This window comes from Brienomyrus brachyistius, chromosome 6, assembly GCF_023856365.1.
Source record: "Brienomyrus brachyistius isolate T26 chromosome 6, BBRACH_0.4, whole genome shotgun sequence".
Taxonomy (NCBI): Eukaryota; Metazoa; Chordata; class Actinopteri; order Osteoglossiformes; family Mormyridae; genus Brienomyrus; species Brienomyrus brachyistius.
Genome location: NC_064538.1, coordinates 11,648,998 through 11,671,234, shown reverse-complemented (window position 1 = coordinate 11,671,234; position 22,237 = coordinate 11,648,998). Strand labels below are relative to the sequence as shown.

At 42.7% G+C, this 22,237-nt stretch overlaps 2 protein-coding genes across 2 annotated transcripts in view; both read right to left on the bottom strand.

The window, feature by feature from the left end:
• plxna3 (plexin A3) overlaps positions 1 to 4,552 on the bottom strand; it is a 102,093-nt gene extending 97,541 nt beyond the window's left edge. The window contains 1 exon segment of the mRNA XM_049017272.1: positions 4,374 to 4,552. The gene's annotated coding sequence lies outside the window, so the exon portion shown is untranslated.
• Positions 4,553 to 19,147: 14,595 nt separating this feature from the next.
• The window catches only part of ptpn18 (protein tyrosine phosphatase non-receptor type 18), an 18,356-nt gene continuing 15,266 nt past the window's right edge, over positions 19,148 to 22,237 (bottom strand). The window contains exons 14-17 of the mRNA XM_049016026.1: positions 21,814 to 21,845; positions 20,653 to 20,695; positions 20,282 to 20,368; positions 19,148 to 20,142 (exon numbers count right to left, since the gene is read on the bottom strand). Of these exons, the coding sequence (XP_048871983.1) occupies positions 20,069 to 20,142; positions 20,282 to 20,368; positions 20,653 to 20,695; positions 21,814 to 21,845 (236 nt within the window). The 3' untranslated portion in view covers positions 19,148 to 20,068. The remainder of the gene's footprint in view (positions 20,143 to 20,281; positions 20,369 to 20,652; positions 20,696 to 21,813; positions 21,846 to 22,237) is intronic.

Below are 22,237 nucleotides of genomic sequence, written 5' to 3'. Positions count from 1 at the left end.
GCATCAAACTGATGAGGCATACAGCTCGAAACGTAGCTCGCTTTTCATAAGGAGACTCAACTTAAGAGCGTTCTTTGTCATCAAATCTCTATACCAGTATTTTTCAGATAATCCCCATGTGGCTAATTGAATTAACTCCGCAGGGAGTAAGTAGCAGCATTCTGTGAACCGCGAAATGTCAGCAAGGTCCGTCCTTAGTCTTGCACTGACAGAAAACGGGTTACATACATTTGCTTAAAGGCGGTAATTAAAATATCCAATTATGCCAGTAACATTTTCTTCAGGCTCCAGGGTCCAGATATCTACTGCCCTGCGTACAACAGGTTAAAAAAAAAGAAAAAGATTAAAAAGCGTGACAAAACAGACAAATGTTTTTGAGTCACCTGATTTCTCTATTATTTCAGTCTTATTTCACAACCCCATTGGGGGGGGGGGGGGGGGTGTCAAGATTTTTCTTCTGTAAACGATCACTTTCTGCCGTACGGTTTGTCCCATGAAAAACATCACAATGGTGATCTTTGTACTAAGAAGTTAAGAGATTGTATCTATAGCTAGACTTTATCATTTGGAACATTTTCGGTGGGCTGTGCCCACAAAACCTTTCCTGTCATACCTTCGGTGAGAACGAGAAAAATCACAGGCCTACGCCAACAAAAACAACAGATCTCATTACGGATAGCTAGACTCTTCTATCTGAAAGGCCTAAGCAGACAGGCAAAGAGTAATTGTGATGCTACATCGCCACTTATTTACTAGCTAACCACACACCAGCAGAGTGCGCTAGGTTCAGCTCAGGCCCGAGAATTTTAGGGTTTAATGGTCAGTTTAATACCAAAGGAATTTGACACTGGATTCAACGGTTGCAAAACACAATTTAATTACTGATGCCTCTATGCTGTGGTGTGTGGGGGGGGGGGGGGGGGGGGGGGCACCTTTAGCGCTGATAAGAGCCTTATAAACATGACCAAAACGTAAAACTGTCCTGTTCTAAAAGGATGTTCTTTCTCTTGAACTTTGCTCATACTTTTGCTCATGATTTTACATTCATTATTGTTTTTCTACACGCTGTACACTATCCCCCAAATAAGGAAATTTTAGCTAAATCTACAAAATATAAAGTTTAGTAAGTATAAGAGGAAATGTATTCATTTTCACGGACCTACTTTCTACTCCAAAACAAACTATATCAAATAATGGTCATTTATTCTAAAAATTATGATTTGGGGTAATTGTCAACAGCTGTTTTTAAACATTTAGGCTACTGGTTACGGGATTACAGGGAAATTTAGGTTGTGACACCACTGCAAAAAAAAAAAAAAAAAAACATTGATACACAGACAATTAGAGAAAGTTACATTTTTTACTTCCCGGAGATTTCCAGCAAAACATTCAAGTTAATAAATACACACATGCATCTGTCAGATGTTTCAAAAGCCACAGTTCTCTGGGTACCAGGACTAAAATCAACATCGGGCATGTATGAGAATTAACTTTTTTTGGAGGTGAAATTCCTTTTTTAAAACAACATCCAGCTTCTATATTCATTAGAATTCTGCTTTGAGGTTAAAAAAAACACATACTAAATATATGTATATTGTGTGCAAAAGGGCAAAGGTAGTCATGGAGATTGAATCATGCAGATTGAAATGAATATCGCCAAAGAACGTCATGAGCAATATACTTATGGAAACCAAAGTACGAGGTCAAGTTTCAGCACTGTTCTCTCAAAACACTGAGAACATGAAGGCTTCCCACAGACTGCAAATTATTTCTGCAATTGGCCAGCACTGGCTCCAAAGCAAACATTCTGTTTGTGCCACATTTAAATCAAGATCAGTAACACAAACTTATTTTTACTCTAGTGCCTACACAAGCCCAGTAATTTTCTACATTTTCCAAACTGATATACAGCCATCTTTTCGACCACTCAAAGACATTCATTACATCTTGTGTGAGGCGTTTCTCAGCACTCCAAAACATCTCTGGCCTCACCTGTTTTGCAACAGACAATTTGGTGCACATTAAATCACAACCACTTGTTTCTTTGTTGTTAGCAGGGCTTGACCTAACTGGATTAAATCACTGGGGAGATCTTCAACGATCATGAGTGAACCTCTGTGTACTTCAGGATTCAGGCTTTCAGGAATCTGTTGCAAACCATTTCTAATGACAGTCAACAACTGCATTACTCACTACATATGTACACTTATAATGTGTAACACTTAACACATGTAGCAAAATACGCTTATTTCGTATACAAAGAAAAATAATTCGCATGCAGCCATTTCAAGCACGTATATGCTACACCATACGGAAAGATGGATCTGCCCAAGGTAAAGCCTAATGATGGACAGGCTACCGTTTAGTAGACATGTGCTTTCTATTCATTCACATGTTACTGAATGAATCGGTTAACGGGAGCCAGTTGTGTATGAGTGTGGCATCCAGCGGCACATGTGCGAGCATTCGGGAGTATGTGCAGCTCATGGGACATAACCTGCCTTCCTGCTGCGTATACTGCTACCGCAATTTATTAAGAATCCCATTTAAAAAGTCAACCCCCTCAATAGTTTAAACTACTGCTCTATGTCATATTTCTAACCATTTCTACTTCATCAATACGGGGCATCAAAAAAATGCAATCTTTCTAATCCAGCCGGTGAAACCTATTTTCCCCTACAATTTTTCCATCCTTCCAGCTGCCCACCAAAAAATGGGGCTGACATATGAATAAGTCTGGTTCTCTAACGGATCAACAAGGTGAAGAAAGACCGCTTTGGTGCCCCTGCATCCCCATCACCGGGCGCGAATGGACTCAATAGCGGCTGATTTCAATCGGGCTGCCATAACCGCTATAATCCACCCTGGGTCTTGATTATACATGGTGGCGTTCAGGCCAGGAATAAAGGCTCCCTTAAATCGCTTCAGCTGGTGATGGGAAAAGCGAGGGATGGTTTTGTGGCAAACGCATGCCGGCTGCAGGCGTGTGTGGAAAACACGGGAAGCAGCGCTTATACAGCCCGGCGAGACACATCCACACGAAGGGGGATGCGCCTGTTACACGGAAAAAATGAGTGTAGCGGGCATTTAAACGGATGCCCGTCATTTAACAGCGTAAGAAACCTGCACGTACGTCTCACGGGATTGCAGCGTTAAAGCCAGTTTTTGCTCGTAAAGCTCGACGCGGATGTGATTTAACTTCAATTCGTATTGCTGGTAGCGGCCATAGGACACATGCCTGGTAATAGACAGGATCCATTTTCTCGGGAATCTGTGTGTGACACACACACTGACATACGACACGCAACCGTAGTATTGAGAAGAAAAAAAAACATTTTATATGAAGTGACAGGAATTAGCCCTAAAAAACATCATCCGGACCGAGCGGCGCCTGCGTTTGGGCAGATCCTGCGATGCTTGCTGTCCACCCTAGTAATTTTCGTGGGCCGATCTCGCCGTGAAAGCAAATTAAAATCCCCATCAGCCAACGGCTTTAACTGGCTGCCCGCGCATCTGCACAACAAACACGTCGGCATCAGGCTGCGACGTGAGTTACAGGTGACCATTTATCCACGATAACTTTCCAACATCCCATAATGGGCTACAGAAAATCCAGGGAATAAATCAATCGCCCCAAAAGGTGCGTATGCGGCACTGAAAGTTCATCACTAATTGTAACTTTTTGCAAATGATAGAAGGTGAAGAACGAATCCCAATCACTCACAGGATCAGTGTCGCCCAGAGAAATGGGGGGAATAGCTTCCATGCTGTATCAGTATGGTTTGGGATAGGCGGGGATGCTTATTGTATCCCTTTTACACAACATATGCGGTCACATGGCAGTGCTCAATCGCCATCGGTAGCCACGTACGCGGATAATATCTTCGCAAACACGTTTTTATAGAATCACGACGCCGGCAGTCGGTGACGATTACGGCAATTAAATAATACTCGCAAAGGAAAGCGTGTCCGAAATGAAAGGCAAACACAGCACTGCCAGACTGCGCTAACAAAACAGCCGCAGCTGCTCTTTGCAAATCCTTTACAAATATCATACGTCTTGCAAAGCACTTAGTGTCTCTTACCGCCGATACCTGTTTGTCCATCAGCAAGCGAGTATAGGTTTGGATCGCACCCTTTGTTCTAACGGAGCGCTGCAAATTCCCATTCCAATAAGCTTGGCATCCAACAAGATACTCATCTGGAAAAGGCTCCACGGTCCCCAGCCACCCAAAGCGACACGACAACCCAACCACAAACGATAATACGCAAATCAAGACTGCTTATAAACATTTGGCATCTTACTTTATCGGTCAGCCATGGAATCAATCTTTCAGAGCAGCATTGTTTTGAGAATATTGCCATACGCCTACCTGTACGTAAGGTGCAACAGTTCCACATCCACAAACGGTCCGCTGCTGTTTTTCTCCTACAAGCAAAAAAATTGTTTGTGACTCCACTGAGAATCCTCGAAAGAAGCCCACAAGGCGCTCACTGCTGTATTTGCATTGTAATCGCCAAACCCTTAAGAAACGGTCTTGCTTTCTTCAGGAACGAGCCTGGGAGTAACTATCTCTTTAAATACGGAAGATACCATAATGATCATGGGGGTGCTGTAAACGTACTTTCAAATAAATTATGTTGATAATAGAAGCATAATGATAGTTTTCGAATCTAAATGTTTTTAGAAAATTTTAAAACGTACATATGATATATGTGAAATCTTTTTATAATTTTAAATACACAACTAAATTTATGAAATGTGGTCATAACGCCCATTTTAGCTGTGGTAGTCGCCCGTCGTTAATCAGGTATTTTTGGACCAACCCCAGATGTTGGAGAAATGGTTGTATTTATCTGAGCGGTAGATGGTGTCTGAGAAAAAAATACTATTTCATTTTAATGTAGTCGAAGCAAGGCGAATGCAACTATAAGTATCCCGCATGGTGTTTATTAATAACTAAAAAAATGTCGATGGGCCGTGTATGCTGGCCATGCGTCTGCTCTGCAAGTCAGCAGTAAAAACCAAAATAAATGCATGGAAAACGCATGTGTTCGCGCATGCTGTGTCAATGGCTACACTGTATGCCTGATACACAGCTGCGTTCTGGTAGGATTAGTCTAAAAATGCCAGCCGATCCCTCCTGTATTTCAAAACGGTTTGCTTAAATACCATTTTAGAGAGAATGTTAAATGCTACAAACGTATTAAACAATAGTCTAGGTCTAAAAGGATATATCACGCCCCAGATTCATTTCGATCGTAAAGTCACATGCAGTTTAAATGTTAGCCGTAAGGGCGTGAGATCCAGTAAAGATTGTAGTACAAATACGTCGGTTTTCTCGTGTCCCTTTTTACACAGCCAAGCCAAAACCGTGAACAATCCCGGTCAAGTCTCTAGTTTATGTCGCGTACACTCGCGTGTAACTGAATAGTAACCGATTGAATTGTTACCTCACCAGTCTATAATCGTGTTTTTTTCCCCCTTAGATATTTAGGGGTTTTGTTTTTCTCACAGGCAGTATATTTAACAGCATTCGTTGAAAGTGGATGGCAATATTAAAACAGAGTTATGGGAAAAAGTAAAGGAAGAATAAATAATAATTAGCCTGAATCCAGTCAGAAATATAAACTAGGTAAATAACTTTAGAGTAAGTATTCTAAAACCGATATGGGAATTGCACCATAATGATACAATAGAATTGTGTTATAAAACACTGGCTCGTGCAGAAAAAAGAAAAACAAAACCTAATGCTTTAACCATGTTGTGCATCTAAGCTGACAGTTAAATAAACCCTTTGCCATTTACATCGGAAAAGTAATGTATTTGTCACACATGCCTCAGTGAATGGAATTGTTATATCCACACTTATATTGGGCCGTCTAATAGAGTGAAGCCAGAAACACGGAGATTGGCCTTGGTGTGGGTGTGGGGAAAGGAATAAATGCTTCTAGAATGGTTCAATTGTCACACACATTCTTCACACCAGGAAAAAAAAGTACAGAATATATACTTTTCTTATCATTTTTTTTGACGTTCCCTATTTTCATAAGCCAATGTTACTTAATACTGTGAGTTAATAAAAGATTAATAATGAAAACTATGAATAGACTTCAAGATTAGGAGTGTGTCAAAATGAAACTATAATGGAGAATTAATTAATTGCTTCAGCAAAATCATTAAATAGGACAATGTAGAGTGCAGTATATGGAAGCCCCAAGTTTATCTTCAGAAGTATCTGCATACAATGGCAGAAGATATGCAAACAAACCCCATCAAGTTTTTTTTTTGTTTTCTTGATTAGATGAACATTTACGCTAACATTACCCTTTTCTGCTAATGTAAAAACTAGTTGGCTGTTTCCAGATAGAGTAGCTGTATCACTTGACCATGAATGAACATTTTTAAAAGAGCTGTCTTCAGTATGAGAGGAAGGATCTTGCAACCAGATATATCAACTAATCAATGAGTCAACCTCTATGAATCCTATTGAATAGGCTGACAGACAATTGCTTACTTGGAAGTTGGAACAGAAGGAAGATTTACAAATGGGATCAATAAGATGAAAGTTTAATAATCACTTGAAAAACAAGAAAGCGTTCATACACATCATATGCTTAAAAGATGATTTATTATGATTATTAGTAGTATGTGTGATGGAAATCGTGGCATTATTAAATCGCGTAACAGTTTTGCAACAAAATGTCTAGAATGACATGAATTTATTACATTTAACAAATCATATTTAATTATGTCTTGGTTTCCTTCCGCAGTCCAAAGACACAGTTTGTCTAATTGTTGTCTCTAAATTACCCATAGACTCTGTGCATGAGGCGCCCTGCAATGGACTGCCTTCATATTCAGGGTGTACAGGGACCCCCATGGCCCTGACCGAATAAGCAGGTAGAAGATGGGTGGAATTGTGGGTATGACAACCTAGGAAGTTGTCATGCTTTGGAAAAGCTACATTTTTTACAAGAATATATGTAATAAATGACTAAAAGGTAGCTGACAAATCAAAGACTAACTGAAACATCCTTCACAATATACATAATCCAACAAGAAAGAGGCCGAATGTTTCGTTCGATAATTTCTTTTTACTATTGAAGACCTGAAGAAGAGAAAGTTTGGGATTGAGAAAAATGACACGAGAGACAGAAAAGATTGGAAAAGATCATCTGGGGCCAGAGGGGGTTCAGGAAGAATGATAAATAGAATATACAGAGAAATATCATGGTTAACTCAGCAGTGAGCCAGAACTAGGGTTTGAAGGTAATGGCTCCCGCAACAGGGAGTCAATGAAAAGAACTGAATCATGGAGCTTTATGACAAATGTGAGTAAGAGAGAGACCAAATTGAATGGAGGAACTCTCTATTATAAGAAAAGGGGTAGACAGACTTAAGGTAATAAAGTAAAGAATGACCTAACCCTCCATAATCAGATAGGGGACCACCCTGGGTGCGTGTCGTTCATGCGGGTCATATAGAAGGTGTGGTGTGCAGCCCCTTTCTTTGGTCTAAGGACATGGGGACGTCATGTTCCTCCTCAGCTTTCTGCATGGGAAGACGTGTGCAGAAGGAACGGGGTAACAGATGGGCTGTGAGGAGATGTGGGAACTTCAGGGTGCAGCTAAAATAAATGAGTAGCGACGAAGACATCACTGAGAAGTGGAAAGTTTGCAAGAGGTGCGTGGAGGGGTGGAGGAGGTTGGGAACATTTTTAAGATCATAATGACAAATGATCGCGTATCAGGCTGTCTGTATATGGACAGTAAAAGAGTAATCTGTGTACTTAGAAACAAGTACAAATATTAAGCAAAGGCAAACGAGCCATATTAGCTTATATATACTTTATTACTGTTTGTTGTTGCAAATGTATTTAACGATGTTTATGCCCAAGTAAGTCAATTTATGAGGCTTTAGTTTTTGCATGCTAGTGTATTTCACAGGAGTAAAGTGTTACCCAAAGAGTTACCAGGTCATTCTCAAAGTCCATTTCTTCCTACAAACAGGCAATCTTGGCATCAGTGGGGGGGGAAAGGAAACCAAATTAAAAGCAATAAAAATATTATTCATCTGAAAGGCCCCTGTCTTATTTGAAGGAGTCAGGACGTATTATGGAGCCATTCTGTCATTCACTGGTAATAAAGTCTGAAGCAATCCACTTGCAAGCGGCAAAGCAATCCACTTATTCAAATTGTGTCACCAGTAATTGCCTGTTTGGGAAAGATGACAGCAGCAATCTCTTTGTGGACTGAACATGTGCACCTCTAGCTGAGGTAGGAAAAGCACCACCATTAACTAGTAGTCACCACACTGGGTTTAGGGAATGATCTTGATTGTCTTCATACTTACCTCAAAGGAAACAAAAAGTACTGAAGTCGCTCAGGCCTGTAGGATGTTTTTACTGCACGTTTTGTCCCTTTTTCACTCCAGTATTTGTTAATGGATTTATTTGGTCATTGCAGATTAGAGTAAATTTCCCACATGCTTAATGTAATTAGTGATTGTAACAGTACCAAAAAGGGAAGGATTGATCCTGGGGTGGGGGCCGCCTCAGTGGGGTGGATTCCGAAAATAAACAGTGGTGGAGAAATGCAGTGTGGGGAAGGACGCACACAAATGCGGGGGCCGGCGGGGTCTCCCCACTTGCCCTGTAATCCGGCGAGCCTTGGGCCGAGGCTCCCCTATAATCGTCAGCCTCCCCTAATTGGATCCACTTGAGGAAGATGGGCTTTGCTTTTAGCTCCTCGACCACATCTTGGATACACAGAATGGCACTCTTTCCCCTATGGGAGGGGAGAGGGAGCAAACCTCCAGGGCAGATGAAAGAGGGTTTGTGGGTTCCTCTGAAAACAGCCCTGACCAATGGCAGCCAGAACGTGCTGGACGGGGGACTTCCTGTAGAGGGACAGAGGCAGCAAATTAGAGACGTTATCATTTGTTCATAGATAGAGTTTCTATGTATAGCCATGTAAGTTACTTCTCAATGTAATGTCTTACAAAGTGAGGGATATGTGTGCTTGTATACGCCGGAATATTTTTACAATATTTTAACGAATACTTGTATGGTTTACCAACCTCAAAACGCCAGCTTTGATTGTTGATGGTTTCTTATGCCGTATTATATATTATTGTGCAGCTTCGTTACTGTTTAGATGATCAATCACATTAATCAGTTCGAGGCGATCTCTGCACCATCACAGCCTGCAGTGCCTCTCAGTGGCCACAGGAGGAAGCAAATTAATTCATTTCATTACTAATATTACGTGTTATCTTGATTAGCATAAGAATAGCTTTTATATATATAGGATATTATTAAATTATTAATATTATTTAAATATTTGTCTCCTAAACACATGTACAATAAATTATATGCAAGAAATTGCTTTGTATTTAAGCGGTAAGATTTCGCATTTTAGCCAGTGGTGACGAACCAAAGCCCGACTTTTCCCTGTCCTGGTTCTTAACTACTTTGCTGCTGACTCCTAAGCTTTTTGCGGCTTTAATTGTTATTGAGTTTGTAAGAGATTACCCAGTGTCCAGCCGCTACTCGCCTTACACTCACAGATTACTTTCTGCTTTTTGTGTCCGACTAATCTCAGTTTGTATACTTTTTCGTATTTTAATTTTATCTGTCCATTGTTATTCCATTTAACGGTGTTTTCACAGGCTTCTCCCAGATTGTACTCACTATTGCACTAAACGCAATCACGCTTTTCTTCATTTCAGAATAAGAATGAGGCCTCAAGTCGTTCTGTTCTGATGCCTGCAATTCCTGGAACAAACTGGATTTTCTTTATACACTATTCCAGGTCCTGCAGTACTGACCTTGACCAAGAAAGGTCGTTAGAAGATTTAGATGGATTTTTATCCCACACAGTCACTTGTCTTTATATAATGGTTATTTCTCCTATTAGGACATTTGTTTTTAGTGCAGGGGTCTGTTTACCAATTTAATAATACCTATATTGTTTCCCTTGAACTTCATTACTGGTTTTTAGCATGATCTGCTTGAGAGCATTTCAGCTTTAACGAAACATTTATGTTATCCTTCAGTGACTTTGAAGCTGAAATTATTTCACAGGAAGAATATTGCCTTATATACATCCCCGGTAAAATTTACATATTTATGATTTGGGGGGAGGGGGGGGGCTTGATTTTTAAGGAAACAAACTGGATGTGCTGCAGATTTCAAGCAAATATTTCTATAGGAATATGAATCCGTCACAATTCCTTCTAAAGCTCCAATCAAAGCACAAAAAAGTAGTCAATAAATTTTTAAATGTTCAAGACAAAATACATTATGATTGGTAATATAACACACACACACACACACACACACAAACGTTTGTGACTGCATATGTCTTTGTGTATGTAAATGTTTATATGGTAAACAGAGTTGCCATTAAATAAAATAATTTGATGAGTTTATCAAGCCTGAACAACTATAATTCGGCTTCATGTGCTTCTGCTGCCTGCTGCAGAATTCATATTTCTGAAGACATGAACACGCCACCAATCAGGCACTGAACAAACATTTTAAATTATCAATCTGCATGTTTCCGAGTTTTCTTTTCAAGTCCATGTGGCAACTTATAACACAATCTAAACATTTGCTGTCGTTGCCACAGCTTAATCCCATGTTTGATCTATTGATTAAATAAACGGACCCTCATTTGGTTATTTATTGTATTTGATTACTGTGGCTTTAGTAAGTGTTTGCTAGACCAAGAGAAAGAAATTGATGGGAGTTCAGGAATATTTACGCATCAGCTTAGATTTTCCTGTTAGTAATACTTTCATAAATATTAATATGTGAGGTAGGTGTTTCCTGGACTGTAAAAGGAACACAAGCCATTGTTTTTTAAACCAAAGCGTGTCAGAAAAATCCATCTTACCACTGATACACACAGTAAGGTATTTTAGCCTGTCACAGCCTTACAGATTTCCGCTTGAGAGCAGAGATGTATTTATGCAGATTAACCTTTTGGCCACTATGGACATTTTTAGCAAAATGCCTTATATTCTTATACAGGTCAGCTCCATAAAGCTGGAAAGCCCAAAAATCACTTAAATCAGTCTTCAAAGGAGTGTTGATGATCTGAATTTCCGTGTATTTTTCAAAATTTTCATGACTAATCCATTGTGACCCTGAGTGAGATAAGTGGTTATAACATGGATGGATGGATGATTGTAGAATTCTGGTTCAGAATATTTTCACATTGTACTAGACACAGGCAAATTTAGATCAGTTTCAATCTCCAGTTTAAAATAAAGTTTACGTGTAATTAATAACTGGAAATACTGAAAACTGAATGTGCTGAAGCCTGATGCTGGTCCGGTAAGATCAGCTCACACATTTCAGCTTAATCATTTCTATGACATTGGAAATGTACAGAATCCTTGTACCTTGCAAAATGTGGAAACATTGCACTCCATTCCTGTTCTGACACATGTCACTTTAATAAAAAAACAAAACAACCACCTGACTTTCGAACCTGGGTTTATGTATGGCCCTGCTGGGAGATCCTTCTGTGTTTACTAGTCACTTCAAAAGCTTAACGTCATAAAACATAATCAAATGAAAGCTAACGGCCATATAAAAATAATTAAAAGTTTATGCACGCTGCCCAAAACAGTAGTGCTACAGTAGAGGAATCCATATGAAAATTGATGCTAATTCTGCTGTAATGTGCTCAAGTCACCATAAAACGCCCCGCAGCATGCATGACAATGCCGCCCCCTCACGCCCCCGCACCCCACGCCCAACGCCACGGCCCCTCACTGGGGTCCGCTGCATCCGAGGACTGCCATTAGAGTCCTGTGATCTGCGCAGCTGGCCGGCCCCTGTAAGCCGCTGCAGCTGTCGAAGGAGTTTTGTGTGCTTGGGAGGGTTGTGAATATGGAAAAAAAGCCCCCTCTCTGCCCCCCCCCCCCCCCCAAAAAAAAAAAAACCGCAGAGAGGTGGAGAAGCAGCAATTTGACGATTCAAATCTGTAAGTGATTTGCCTTCGGGTTGAGGCCAAGCCAGTAGTTCTGCTGCCTGGTTCGGGGGCCTCTGTTTGCCTCTCAGTCCCTGTAAAGAAAAGTCTTGGAATGGAGGCAAATGCAGGCCACAGCATTCAACTATGGCCCTTCTTTCATTTTTGTCTTTCAGTCTTTCTAGATACTGTTCCTTTAAGATGCCCTGTGAATGTACAGTAGACATATTACACTGCATATTTAATAAAAATAATTGTTTAAGTTTTGAAACAGAGGTCGTTTAGTGGCATTCATATTGCTTGATACATGCTTGGTTTCATAAATGCGTGGCTTTCATATCCCAAGTATGAAAAGAAATGCTGAATGTAAAATTTATTGTGTGAAACGAATAAAGCGTGATTACCTGAAATGCACTTAAATCTACCTCAGCAATGCCGTAAGGATCATGGCGATAATCTCTTATTATTATTTTTATTTTTTTACACCTGAATAGAAAGATGAATCCTCTGGCAACCTAACTGTTGCCTGGCAGCAGTCATTTTTTGCCAGATTGTTTGCTCTACTTTAATGGGGGATGTATTCTGGCGGTTTTTGGACGATGGAGCACAACTGCATAACGCTGGTTAGAGCTAATTAGATAAATAAAGGTGAATTGTGAATAAGCTGAAGCAAACAGGATTCCATTGATTTAGATCCAACTGTTGGCACTGTTGTGATTTGGTAAAATAATGACACCTAACACATCATTCATAAAATAAGGCTTACAGTGTAGCCTCCACTCACCTCACACACCTAGATACAAAAACGACTGTTGTACTTTGACAGCGTTCTGTTGCCACGGAAACCACGACATGGCCTGTTACATCTGTAACCACCTGACTCGAAAAGCAGCTTTCAAGGGAAGAGAGCAAAAATGGGATATCCTTTTATGCCTTGATATACATTGTGTGTTTTTCAGTTCCCTTCCGTATTACAAGGCATGCTGAGCATTATCAGTCACCTAGCAACTAGAGTCTGTATTCTGTATTAATTTCAATAAAAATGAGAGATAATTTAAAAATCTCCTACATCTTCTGAAATCTGATAAAACATGTATGAATCAAGCAAAAAAACTGATGGCGCACTCCAAGTATACCCTTCTAACAAGGTTATTAAACCTCTCCTTTATTATTCTCGTTACACCAAGAAGCTCACATGCTTAAATGAAAGATACATTATTTGCAATTTGCACAAATGCAGACACACAGGAAGTCTTTGATTTGATCTTCCACTTCTTGATCTCTGTGAGAGACACATACACATAGGTAAATAGTGTTAGTTGTAACTCAGGGTTGGGTAAGGGTGTAATATTCAAGGATAGCTATAAGCTTGTGATTAAAGAAGCTATGTTTTTTTTCAGCACTCCCTCAAAGCCATCAAAATAGATAGGATTATAAATACGCAAAAACGATTGATGTTATTGGCGATGTTTTGGGTCATCGGTGTTAATTTATGCATTACGCCGCCATTTTACAGTGGATGGCTTTCAGAAGCCTTGCAGGTAGCTGGTGTCCCACGGGCGAGCTGAGGACAAATTGCCTTTAGTGCTTCGCCTCAGATCCCGGCGATATCAAGAGGAGCGGTGGGGGAGACGTGTTTTGACCGAGCGCTCCTTTGCATCTGTGTGCGGAAGGAGCTCTGAGCAGTGGTGAGGGAGATCTCACCGCAAACACGGTGTCAGCACCATCCACCCCGGAGGGCATTCGAGACTAAGAAACGGTAAAACGAGCAGGTTGAAAACTCGTCCTCAGAATCCGATCCACGCTGTGCGCCCAATTGGGGACCCCGAACTAGTCAGCTAGCTTTTATTTTTCCCCCCTGCTATAAAAAAAGAAGCTTCTGTTAGAAAAAAAGAGAGGGATTAAATGAAAATGATAGAGTCTGGGCATCCCGCCATAGGTCTGTGACAATGATATGCAGCCAATTCCCACCGAGCTGGTGTCCATGTGGCTGGGCTAACAGACAAGAAGTCCTGTTAGCTGTGTTAGCGGTGATGCGTCGGTGCCGTTGGAGCGCCATGTCATCCACATGGAGCTCCGGTTTCCCTGGCGTCGCTCACAGGCGCTTAGCTAATTCCTCACGCTCACTTTCAGGGAGGGGGGCAGTAGGAAATCTGGACTTTTCAGCAGCGATGTGACGCGGAGCAACGGTTCCCTTATTGCAGGCACCTTTAGCGGCAGCGAGGAGGACGTTTGGGAGTTAGAATGATGGGGGACATGAGTGAGCAGCTTAGGAGGTGACACCGGCTCCCCCACAGCCCGAGCTCCCCCGCAGCGCTGATCCTGGCCTACAGGACGGTAGCTGAGACCCAGACCCTGGCACCGCCACGAGATGCCTACTGTCTTGGCTGGCAGCATGGCGAGGGGAGCCCCGCCATGTTTATGTTCCTTGAGCGCGTGCTCTGCCACTGGTGTCGTGAACGCGGAACGGAACCTAAGCCTTATCAACCTCGTAATTATCTCCTGTTACCGGAGCTCTCGCCTCGCGACGCGCATGCCAGCGACGAGCCCTCGAGTGGCTCGCTCGGCAGCGAAGGATTAGACTTCAAGGATGACACTCACAAAGGAGTGCGTAATTAAAGGAGCGTGAGGCTGCCTGCACAAAGAGCCACTTTCAGACGGAGGGGGCCCTTTACACGCCGGTGTGCATCACCGAGTCCGATGTGGCGGTAAATACCAAGTCGCTCATTAGAAGCTGCGGCTATCCAGTGCTGCAAACCTCAGCCGCTTGGGGTGAGCGGCGTAAAACGCTACGGGTACGGCGATAGACAACAACCCCACCAGGGTTTGGAAGTTCATAACATAAACAAAAATGAACGAGGCCGCAATCAGAACAAGCAGTGATAAGCATCTTAAGCATCATAAGTTATCTAACAGAGATCATTTTGACGTAAATCTTTTTTAAATGCTGCCAAATGAGAGCTTTCTTGCTGGGAGAGAATGCCTGGGGATGTGCGTGTGCCCTGAGGGCGGTGGCCGTCTGCTGCTAGCTGGATGAGATCGGTGTGCGGCAGCTCGGTGCAGCCCGTGGCTCACTGCCCAGGCGACGACTTTCCACTCGCGTCTGAGCCGCCTGCGTGCCTGCGGTCTCCCTCCTGCTCTCGCAGCCAACACCCAGGCTTAGAGCTGGGGGGCAGAAACAGTCGCTGCCACGCAGGCCTCTTGTCCCCCCTGAACGCCTCACCCCCCCCCCACCCCCCCGTTAGCTTCTACTCCTGCTGTTCCAGGGAGGGCTGCACTTTGTGGTCGGAGGAGGCAGAGAGGGGGATGGAGAGCATGTGCAGACAGCGAGCGTGTGTTGTGTGCACAATCCAGTGATCTGACAGTGCCAGTGACCTTCACTGCAAACAGGGCGTTGATTATTCAACACATGCATCATAATCATATATCAGGCAGAAACATCAACAACGATAGTGAAGCATCGGCCTCGTTAGCGCATCACCAAGCAGACGCTCAGAACTAGGGTGACGTATAATGGATATAAAATAGGCTATGATGACAAAGTCTCCAGAGGCAAAGTAAATGGGCTGAGGGTGGGTGGAGCCTGAGGAGGCTCCACTGCTGAAACAATATGGGGTAGGAGGAACATTGTGAAGAGCCCTTATGAGTCTGACCAAGAAGGTCAGGGAATGATGAACCCATGAGGGCCAGACGGTATGAAGGAGCGGTTAGAGCAACAAACACGTCATCTTCGAGTCTGCGAGCGTCGCTAAGGAGCGAGAAGCTACCCAGTGGGGGAGCCGTTCTCAGACCAGCGAGATCCTTCTGACGCCTCCGTCTGCATGATCCTGTGTTTGCTTCGTTCAGTAAGAAAGGCTGAATGACTAAAATGTACAAACCCGGGAAACAACCCATTAGTGTCTCAATTATTAGTAAAACCTACTGACTCGCTGTTATTGTTTGTTATTTAACTCAAAATAAAGTTTTGAAATACTTTTTGGGGAGCCTTAATCATTTCAGCACGCTCAGATTTCATTTAGTGCAAAATCTGCAGATTGTGGCATATGTAATAAATGCAGTACATTACAGTAGCGTTTCAGTGATTTCCACATAATGAATAAATTATTATACAAAATATTAAACTGCCTGCCACTTTATGTGAGAAACACGACTTTAATTCCATTACAGATATTTCAGTTTCGTCTTTCTCTCCGGCGGCTGACTAGAGACCTGTTCGGCTGGTTTTTTTACCTCACGCACAGGGTCGGCTCTAGCTGTAGGCAGAATAGGCAGTTGCCTTGGGGGCCCCAAATTACCTGTGTTGCGGAGGAAGTGAAATGATCACCACTTTTCTTGATGGGGGGGGCTCCCAATTAAAGCTTTGTCTAGGGCCCCTGGCAAAGCAGAGCTGACATCCGCTGCTCCCCCCCCCCCCCTTTGTCCCATATGAGATCCGTCAGGTTCACATGATTACAGAGAGAACATCCAGACGTCAGGTCTGCAGTTTTCCACGTGCCCCTCTCACTCCCGCCCCAGTTCACCTCCCCTTAACATCTGAAGAGGACCAAGTCTTTGTGGTGGGCATATTTTTGTCAGCTAATTAAAAGCCCCTCCCCAGACTCCCGTCCTCCTGATGGGTGGGCTTCCAGGGAACTCACTGTCTTTCTTGCAGTCACGTCGTGTTTCCTCAGACAGATGGGCCATGAAACGACCAGGTTTGGATCAATGGCCGGGTCCCTCTGAGCGCCGACCTCAGGATCACCCTGGACAGTCTCAGGAGAGGCTCCTTTGAGCCCAGATAACAACTGGGGTGTGTGGAAGTGCACTGGGCAGCCTGGCCACGTGACATGCTCACACTGAGACACAGGACACAGCAATGGTCAGACCTCTATGGAAAACAACAAGTGTAGTCCATCCATCCATCATCCATCCATCCATCAATCATCCATCCATCCATCCATCCATCCATCCATCCATCCATCCATCCATCCATCCATCCATCTCCAGCTTCACAGTACATCTTTTATCCCCAAAGGGAAAATTTTCAGTTTCAGTAGGAATTCCTATAAATTACAGAAGCACAAAGGCACGAGGCAGACATAATGAAAGACATAGCACAGAACTTTCGCATTGGAAATGAATGTACAGGAGCAGATTTTTGCGGGCATGTTACACCTTACACATGTACCCCTGTGTATATGTAGAGATATATGCATGTGTGCATGACAGAGGGCTGCAGGGAGCCCCGAGAAGAGGTGCTGTGAGATGGCCTGGGGCTCAGGACGCAAAGCCACAGCAGAAGGTCATTAGCTTCTCATTTCACATTAGCATCTGTTGAATGGGATTAGCCATCCAGGGGAGATTCGGCACACTACACCTCTGCAGCCCTCAAGCACGGAGGGGTCGTTAGTGACACCCTCTGTCTTCCCTCCACCGTCAGCACGCATGTGCTGGTGAGCCCGCGGCCCCACGGCTTCCTGCCGAGACTGGCCCAAATTCCCAGCTCTGTCAAGAGCTACTTTGAGTGTTTTCAAATGCAATGAAATTACAGGAAGAAGTTGTAAGAAATTAAGGTACTAAGGCAGAAGACAAGAAAAAAGATTGGGATAATCATAGCTTCCGGTTGCCAGTGTTCGCAACGCTATTTATTCTAGAGCACTGTAGAGGCCTCAAAATATGCACTGGTTTTTATAGTAACATAATCCCACATTCATGACAACAGGCATAGAAAAAGGGAATTGATAGGAGAATGGAGAAGAGGAGCAAAAACAGCAAAGAAAATACAAACATAATCTAAAGAAAAAAACATGTTGTTAAAGCACTGGCTTGTGGGTATGGAGTCAGGCTTGTAATTTTGGTTTTTCCATGACAACAGGAGCAGTGGGATAAATGATGTTTGCGAGAGAAGCCGTGGTTGGTCAGCGCTGGCGAGAGCACGGCACCGGTGGTGGCACTCAGTCAGCGCTAGCAGACATTAGCCAGCCATCTGGTGCACAAACAGATGTTCATGGCCAACGACATAACGCTGAGTTGCCATCGATTCTTGTGCCTGAAATGCAATGTAGGACAAGTCAAAAGGCCACCAGAACTGATAACGTGGGCGTTTCGGAGGACAGTGTTCGAGCCAGTGCTGATCTCTCTGTCCACTACTGTGCAGTACCTGCACTGGCGGCTATCAATGGAAAGAGAGCTTGTTCACAAAATGTTAACAAACTTGAGATAAAGTACAACAAACCTAGCACCTGTGACTGAGGAAGCAAAAGCAATTTTTAAAATCTTGTTTAAAAATGACTATGCTTCAGTAGACAAATTGGTTCATTTGATTTTTAGTCTTTGAAATGTTAAGAAGTTGCATGATCACAGTTGGTGTCTGGCTACAGAGTTTGATACCTCAACAGTGCCCTCTGCTGGAGAGTGTGTCTATAGCGCCATATCGGTTTCATTAAGATTTAACCATAGCCTGAGAGGAGAAAATAACTTTGGTTCATCAGCGTTCTGTGAAACTGCTAGTGGTGGGATCTGTACTCGGTGAATCTGACAGGGCACTGAAAACACCACTAGAAGCCAAGCCAAAGGCATTTATGAATCATCGAAACAGTAGTTGCCAAGATGATTTGAAAAGGGATTTGCAAATAAGTGAATTTTACACTTAAAGAGACTCGTAAAAATGTGGAACAACCAGCGCATAAAGATCTTAACGACTGGTAGAGAAAGCCCATCACAGCTGGCAAAAGTACTGCCAATCTGTCTCTGCAGGTGACAAAATGGTTACCGGTCCATAAAAATTAATATCCAACCATTTTCCACTGCAGATCCAATGCAGGGGATAGTAAGTCTGTGGCCTAGTTTAAGGAGTACAGGGCGAAAAAGCGGAGATTTTGTGGCAATTCATCTGCGGGTGCATGCAGGGTACAGATTATCACAGACTATGGCCAGGATACAGATACCAGGACACTAAACCACATGATTTTTTTTTTTTTGGGGGGGGGAGGGCATGGAGGTGTGAGGGAACGGTGTCGTCCGATGGGTGAAAAAGTAGGTGTATGTATTCAAAACATGACAGCTAGGTGGCTGAAGGATACAACATGGATGAGGCATGAATCGGTTCTTTTTCCTTCAACTCCCCGGCTCCTCTGAGGATTCTCCAAACACCGGGTCGAGGGTCGAAAGAAACAACATAGTGGTCTGTCATAATTTCCATTTTATTATTTCATGAAGTACAGCCCGATGAAAAATCCTTGCAATACTTTACATTATGTACTCATGCATGTATATATACATACACACACACACGTTGGGTATACTTATCCTTATGGGGCCCGCTATGGGAAAAATGCTAAGAGCTAACTATGACAACCCTAACCCCCACCCTGCCCTAACCATAACCATAAGTAACCAAGCAAGTTTTTGCATTTTTAACTTTTTCATAGCAGTCACCAATTTTTTTATAATAGAGTTTTCCCTTATGGGGACCAGGAAACCAGATATTTATTATGTTATGGGGACATTGTGTCCCAAAAAGCATAGCTATACCCACTCTCACACACACACACACACACACACACACACACACACACACACACACACACACACACACACACACACACACACACACACACACACACACACACACACACACACACACACACACACACACACACACGTGCATGTATGTATGCACACATATTTAGAGCAGTGGAGATGGGGGGAACACCAGTACGCACAAGCTGCAGACTAGCTTCCTTAGCTCTTAAGTCGAAGTGATTTTCCACTCTGTCTTTAGGTTCAGGCTTAAATTAGGACCACTGTTCTAGTGGGCAGGATTTTGCTGAGCCCTTCTCCATGGTAACTGCTACTGGTCACAGTAGTGCTACATTAATTGTTGCTTCTTATAGAAGGTGCTTAGCTCTGTTCTCTGGTTTGTATGACGAGAACAAACCAGTCTATTTATAGGTCACATGGTTTACATTAAACTCATTCAGCATTCGTAGGTCAGTCCCATAATGCCATGTGTCTGCACTTCTCCTAGTGCAAGAGGCACATCATTGCGTCAGTTTTGTAAGCCAATAGGAATCCAACATTGCTTCTGGGGGCGACTGCTGGCTTAGCGCTCGGCACGACTCCACTGGGCAGGGGGTTCGCGGGGGCCTCTGGGCTTCTTCACGCGATAGTTGAACCCTAGAGGAGCAGGGGGAGGCAGTTAAGGTGGGAGGAGTAGCATCCCGCGAAGCGACCATTGTACACACTTCCCCTTTGAATCAGCCAATCAGAATGGCTCATGTCCCAGAAACGCAAGGACGACAGAGGCGGGGCCCACCCATACTGCCGTCCTGGCTGGTTGTCCTGCTGATCATGGGTGTCTCCACGTATTCGTAATCATCTTCTGTGGAGAACAGGCCAGGAGCTATGAAGTCAAAAATTCAATTCAAACAGCATGAGACGTTACAACCGGGCATGAATTGTGAAAACTCCCCCAATACCACAGCAGAAGCTTGAACCCGTGGGAGAACTTGTGCTGAACTCATGTTTTGTTTTTATGGAAATGCAGACATCTAAGCATCTATATAGCATCTCCATATATCATATTTCACCTCGATACAATTCATTCTGCATGAATGCTGATGCTATGCATTCCTGAATACATTTTTTTTACCAAAAATCTTACATTTAAATCACAGATATACTCACAAGGATTTCTCACTGCACTGGGTCCCGTACTGGACTTAACGGTCTGTAAAATTGAAAGAAGAGGAAACTCAAATACTATGAATCCTTTATGCAAACCAAGGTTTGGTACATCCGTTCAGCAGTATTATTGGCAATATTATTGTCAGACTGAATGAATAGAAAAAGTTACGATGAATGTACTCTTGCTGAATCAGGGAGACTTATAAGAAATAAGAAATCTTTAATGCAGAATTTTATTTAATGCAGTCAGGGACATTACTAAAGCAATAGTATTTACCATTTTAGATTTTCAAAACAGGAAGCTTTCCAGATATGGTGTAAATCTAAGTTTGGGTCTGACCCTGAGTTAAATACTCAGTATAAACTTGTTTATTTTTTTCAGTTCGCTGTAGAAGGTGAGATTTTAATTTTTGTGAACAATTTTCAGCTGGCCTCCCCTTACCAGAAACTGCTTTATATTTATGTTACTTTTCATTTTCATTTTAATGGCAACACACACATACACATTCTCCATTCTAATGATAGAAGTCAAAATAAGATGTTATAATAACCAGAAAGGAAAATCCCATGCACACATTCTCTGCCCTCAACATGCTGATGGACAAGCAGACCCAAAGGGCTACCCTCAGTGCCAGAAGGAGAGTGTTAAGTGGCGCTGAGCCACTACAGAGAGCATGTTACATTAGAAAGAAACAGCTGACTGGTGGTTCATTGAATTCAGAAATGCGTCTAACACAGGGAAAACATTATTTCTCAGTGCGTTCCAAATTTAAAGAATAATATAATAATATTCAGTCATGTTAAATATATTAGATATTAAATCACATTAACTTTTTTTAAATACATTTGTGATGGGACTGTGGGGGGGTGGGCTTACCCTGTTTGATGCCCCCAAGGATGCGGTGCCCCGGGCATGTGCCAAAATGTCCATATGGTTAATGGAGGCCAGACTATTCTACCGAACAACTATGAAGCCACTTCGTTTTTGCTTATCATGATTTATGCTAGAATAAAAGGCTTCAAGATGGTAGCCAGGTCATCAGGCAAACTACACATCAAACTAGCAGCCCTTCAACAGACAAAAGCATCTCGGTTTGACGATTATACATCTGGTGCAGGGAGTGAATGTCATTGCGTGAGGCGTAAAGACAGTAACATTACCAAAGCATTTTGGCTCGGAGTCCTAAAAACACCTGGGGAAAAAAGCAGAAGTAATTGTGAGCCTCAAAGATCTTCAGAAGATAAAAGCTGAATATATTCATGCAAATATTAAAAGCGAACTCTTCCAAACACAGCCCTTACTCAGTGAATGCCCAACTGCCGAGAGCTTTTAAGAAAGAACAGGTCAGCGTGAAAGTCAAAGGAACAGGTTCCGAGGTCAGTGTCCGTGAAGCTGCACTCAGAGTCACGCCACCCTCTTTGCTACATTACACATTATAAGACGTAGATTCATTTCCTCAGGGAAATGAACATGAAATAATGTTTTATTTGCCATGTGTACAAGTTTGAGTACAGGTACGTTGGAACACTTATTCCTTTGAGAGTGACACCCACATAAATACAGATGAGAGCAAAGCCTGGGCTC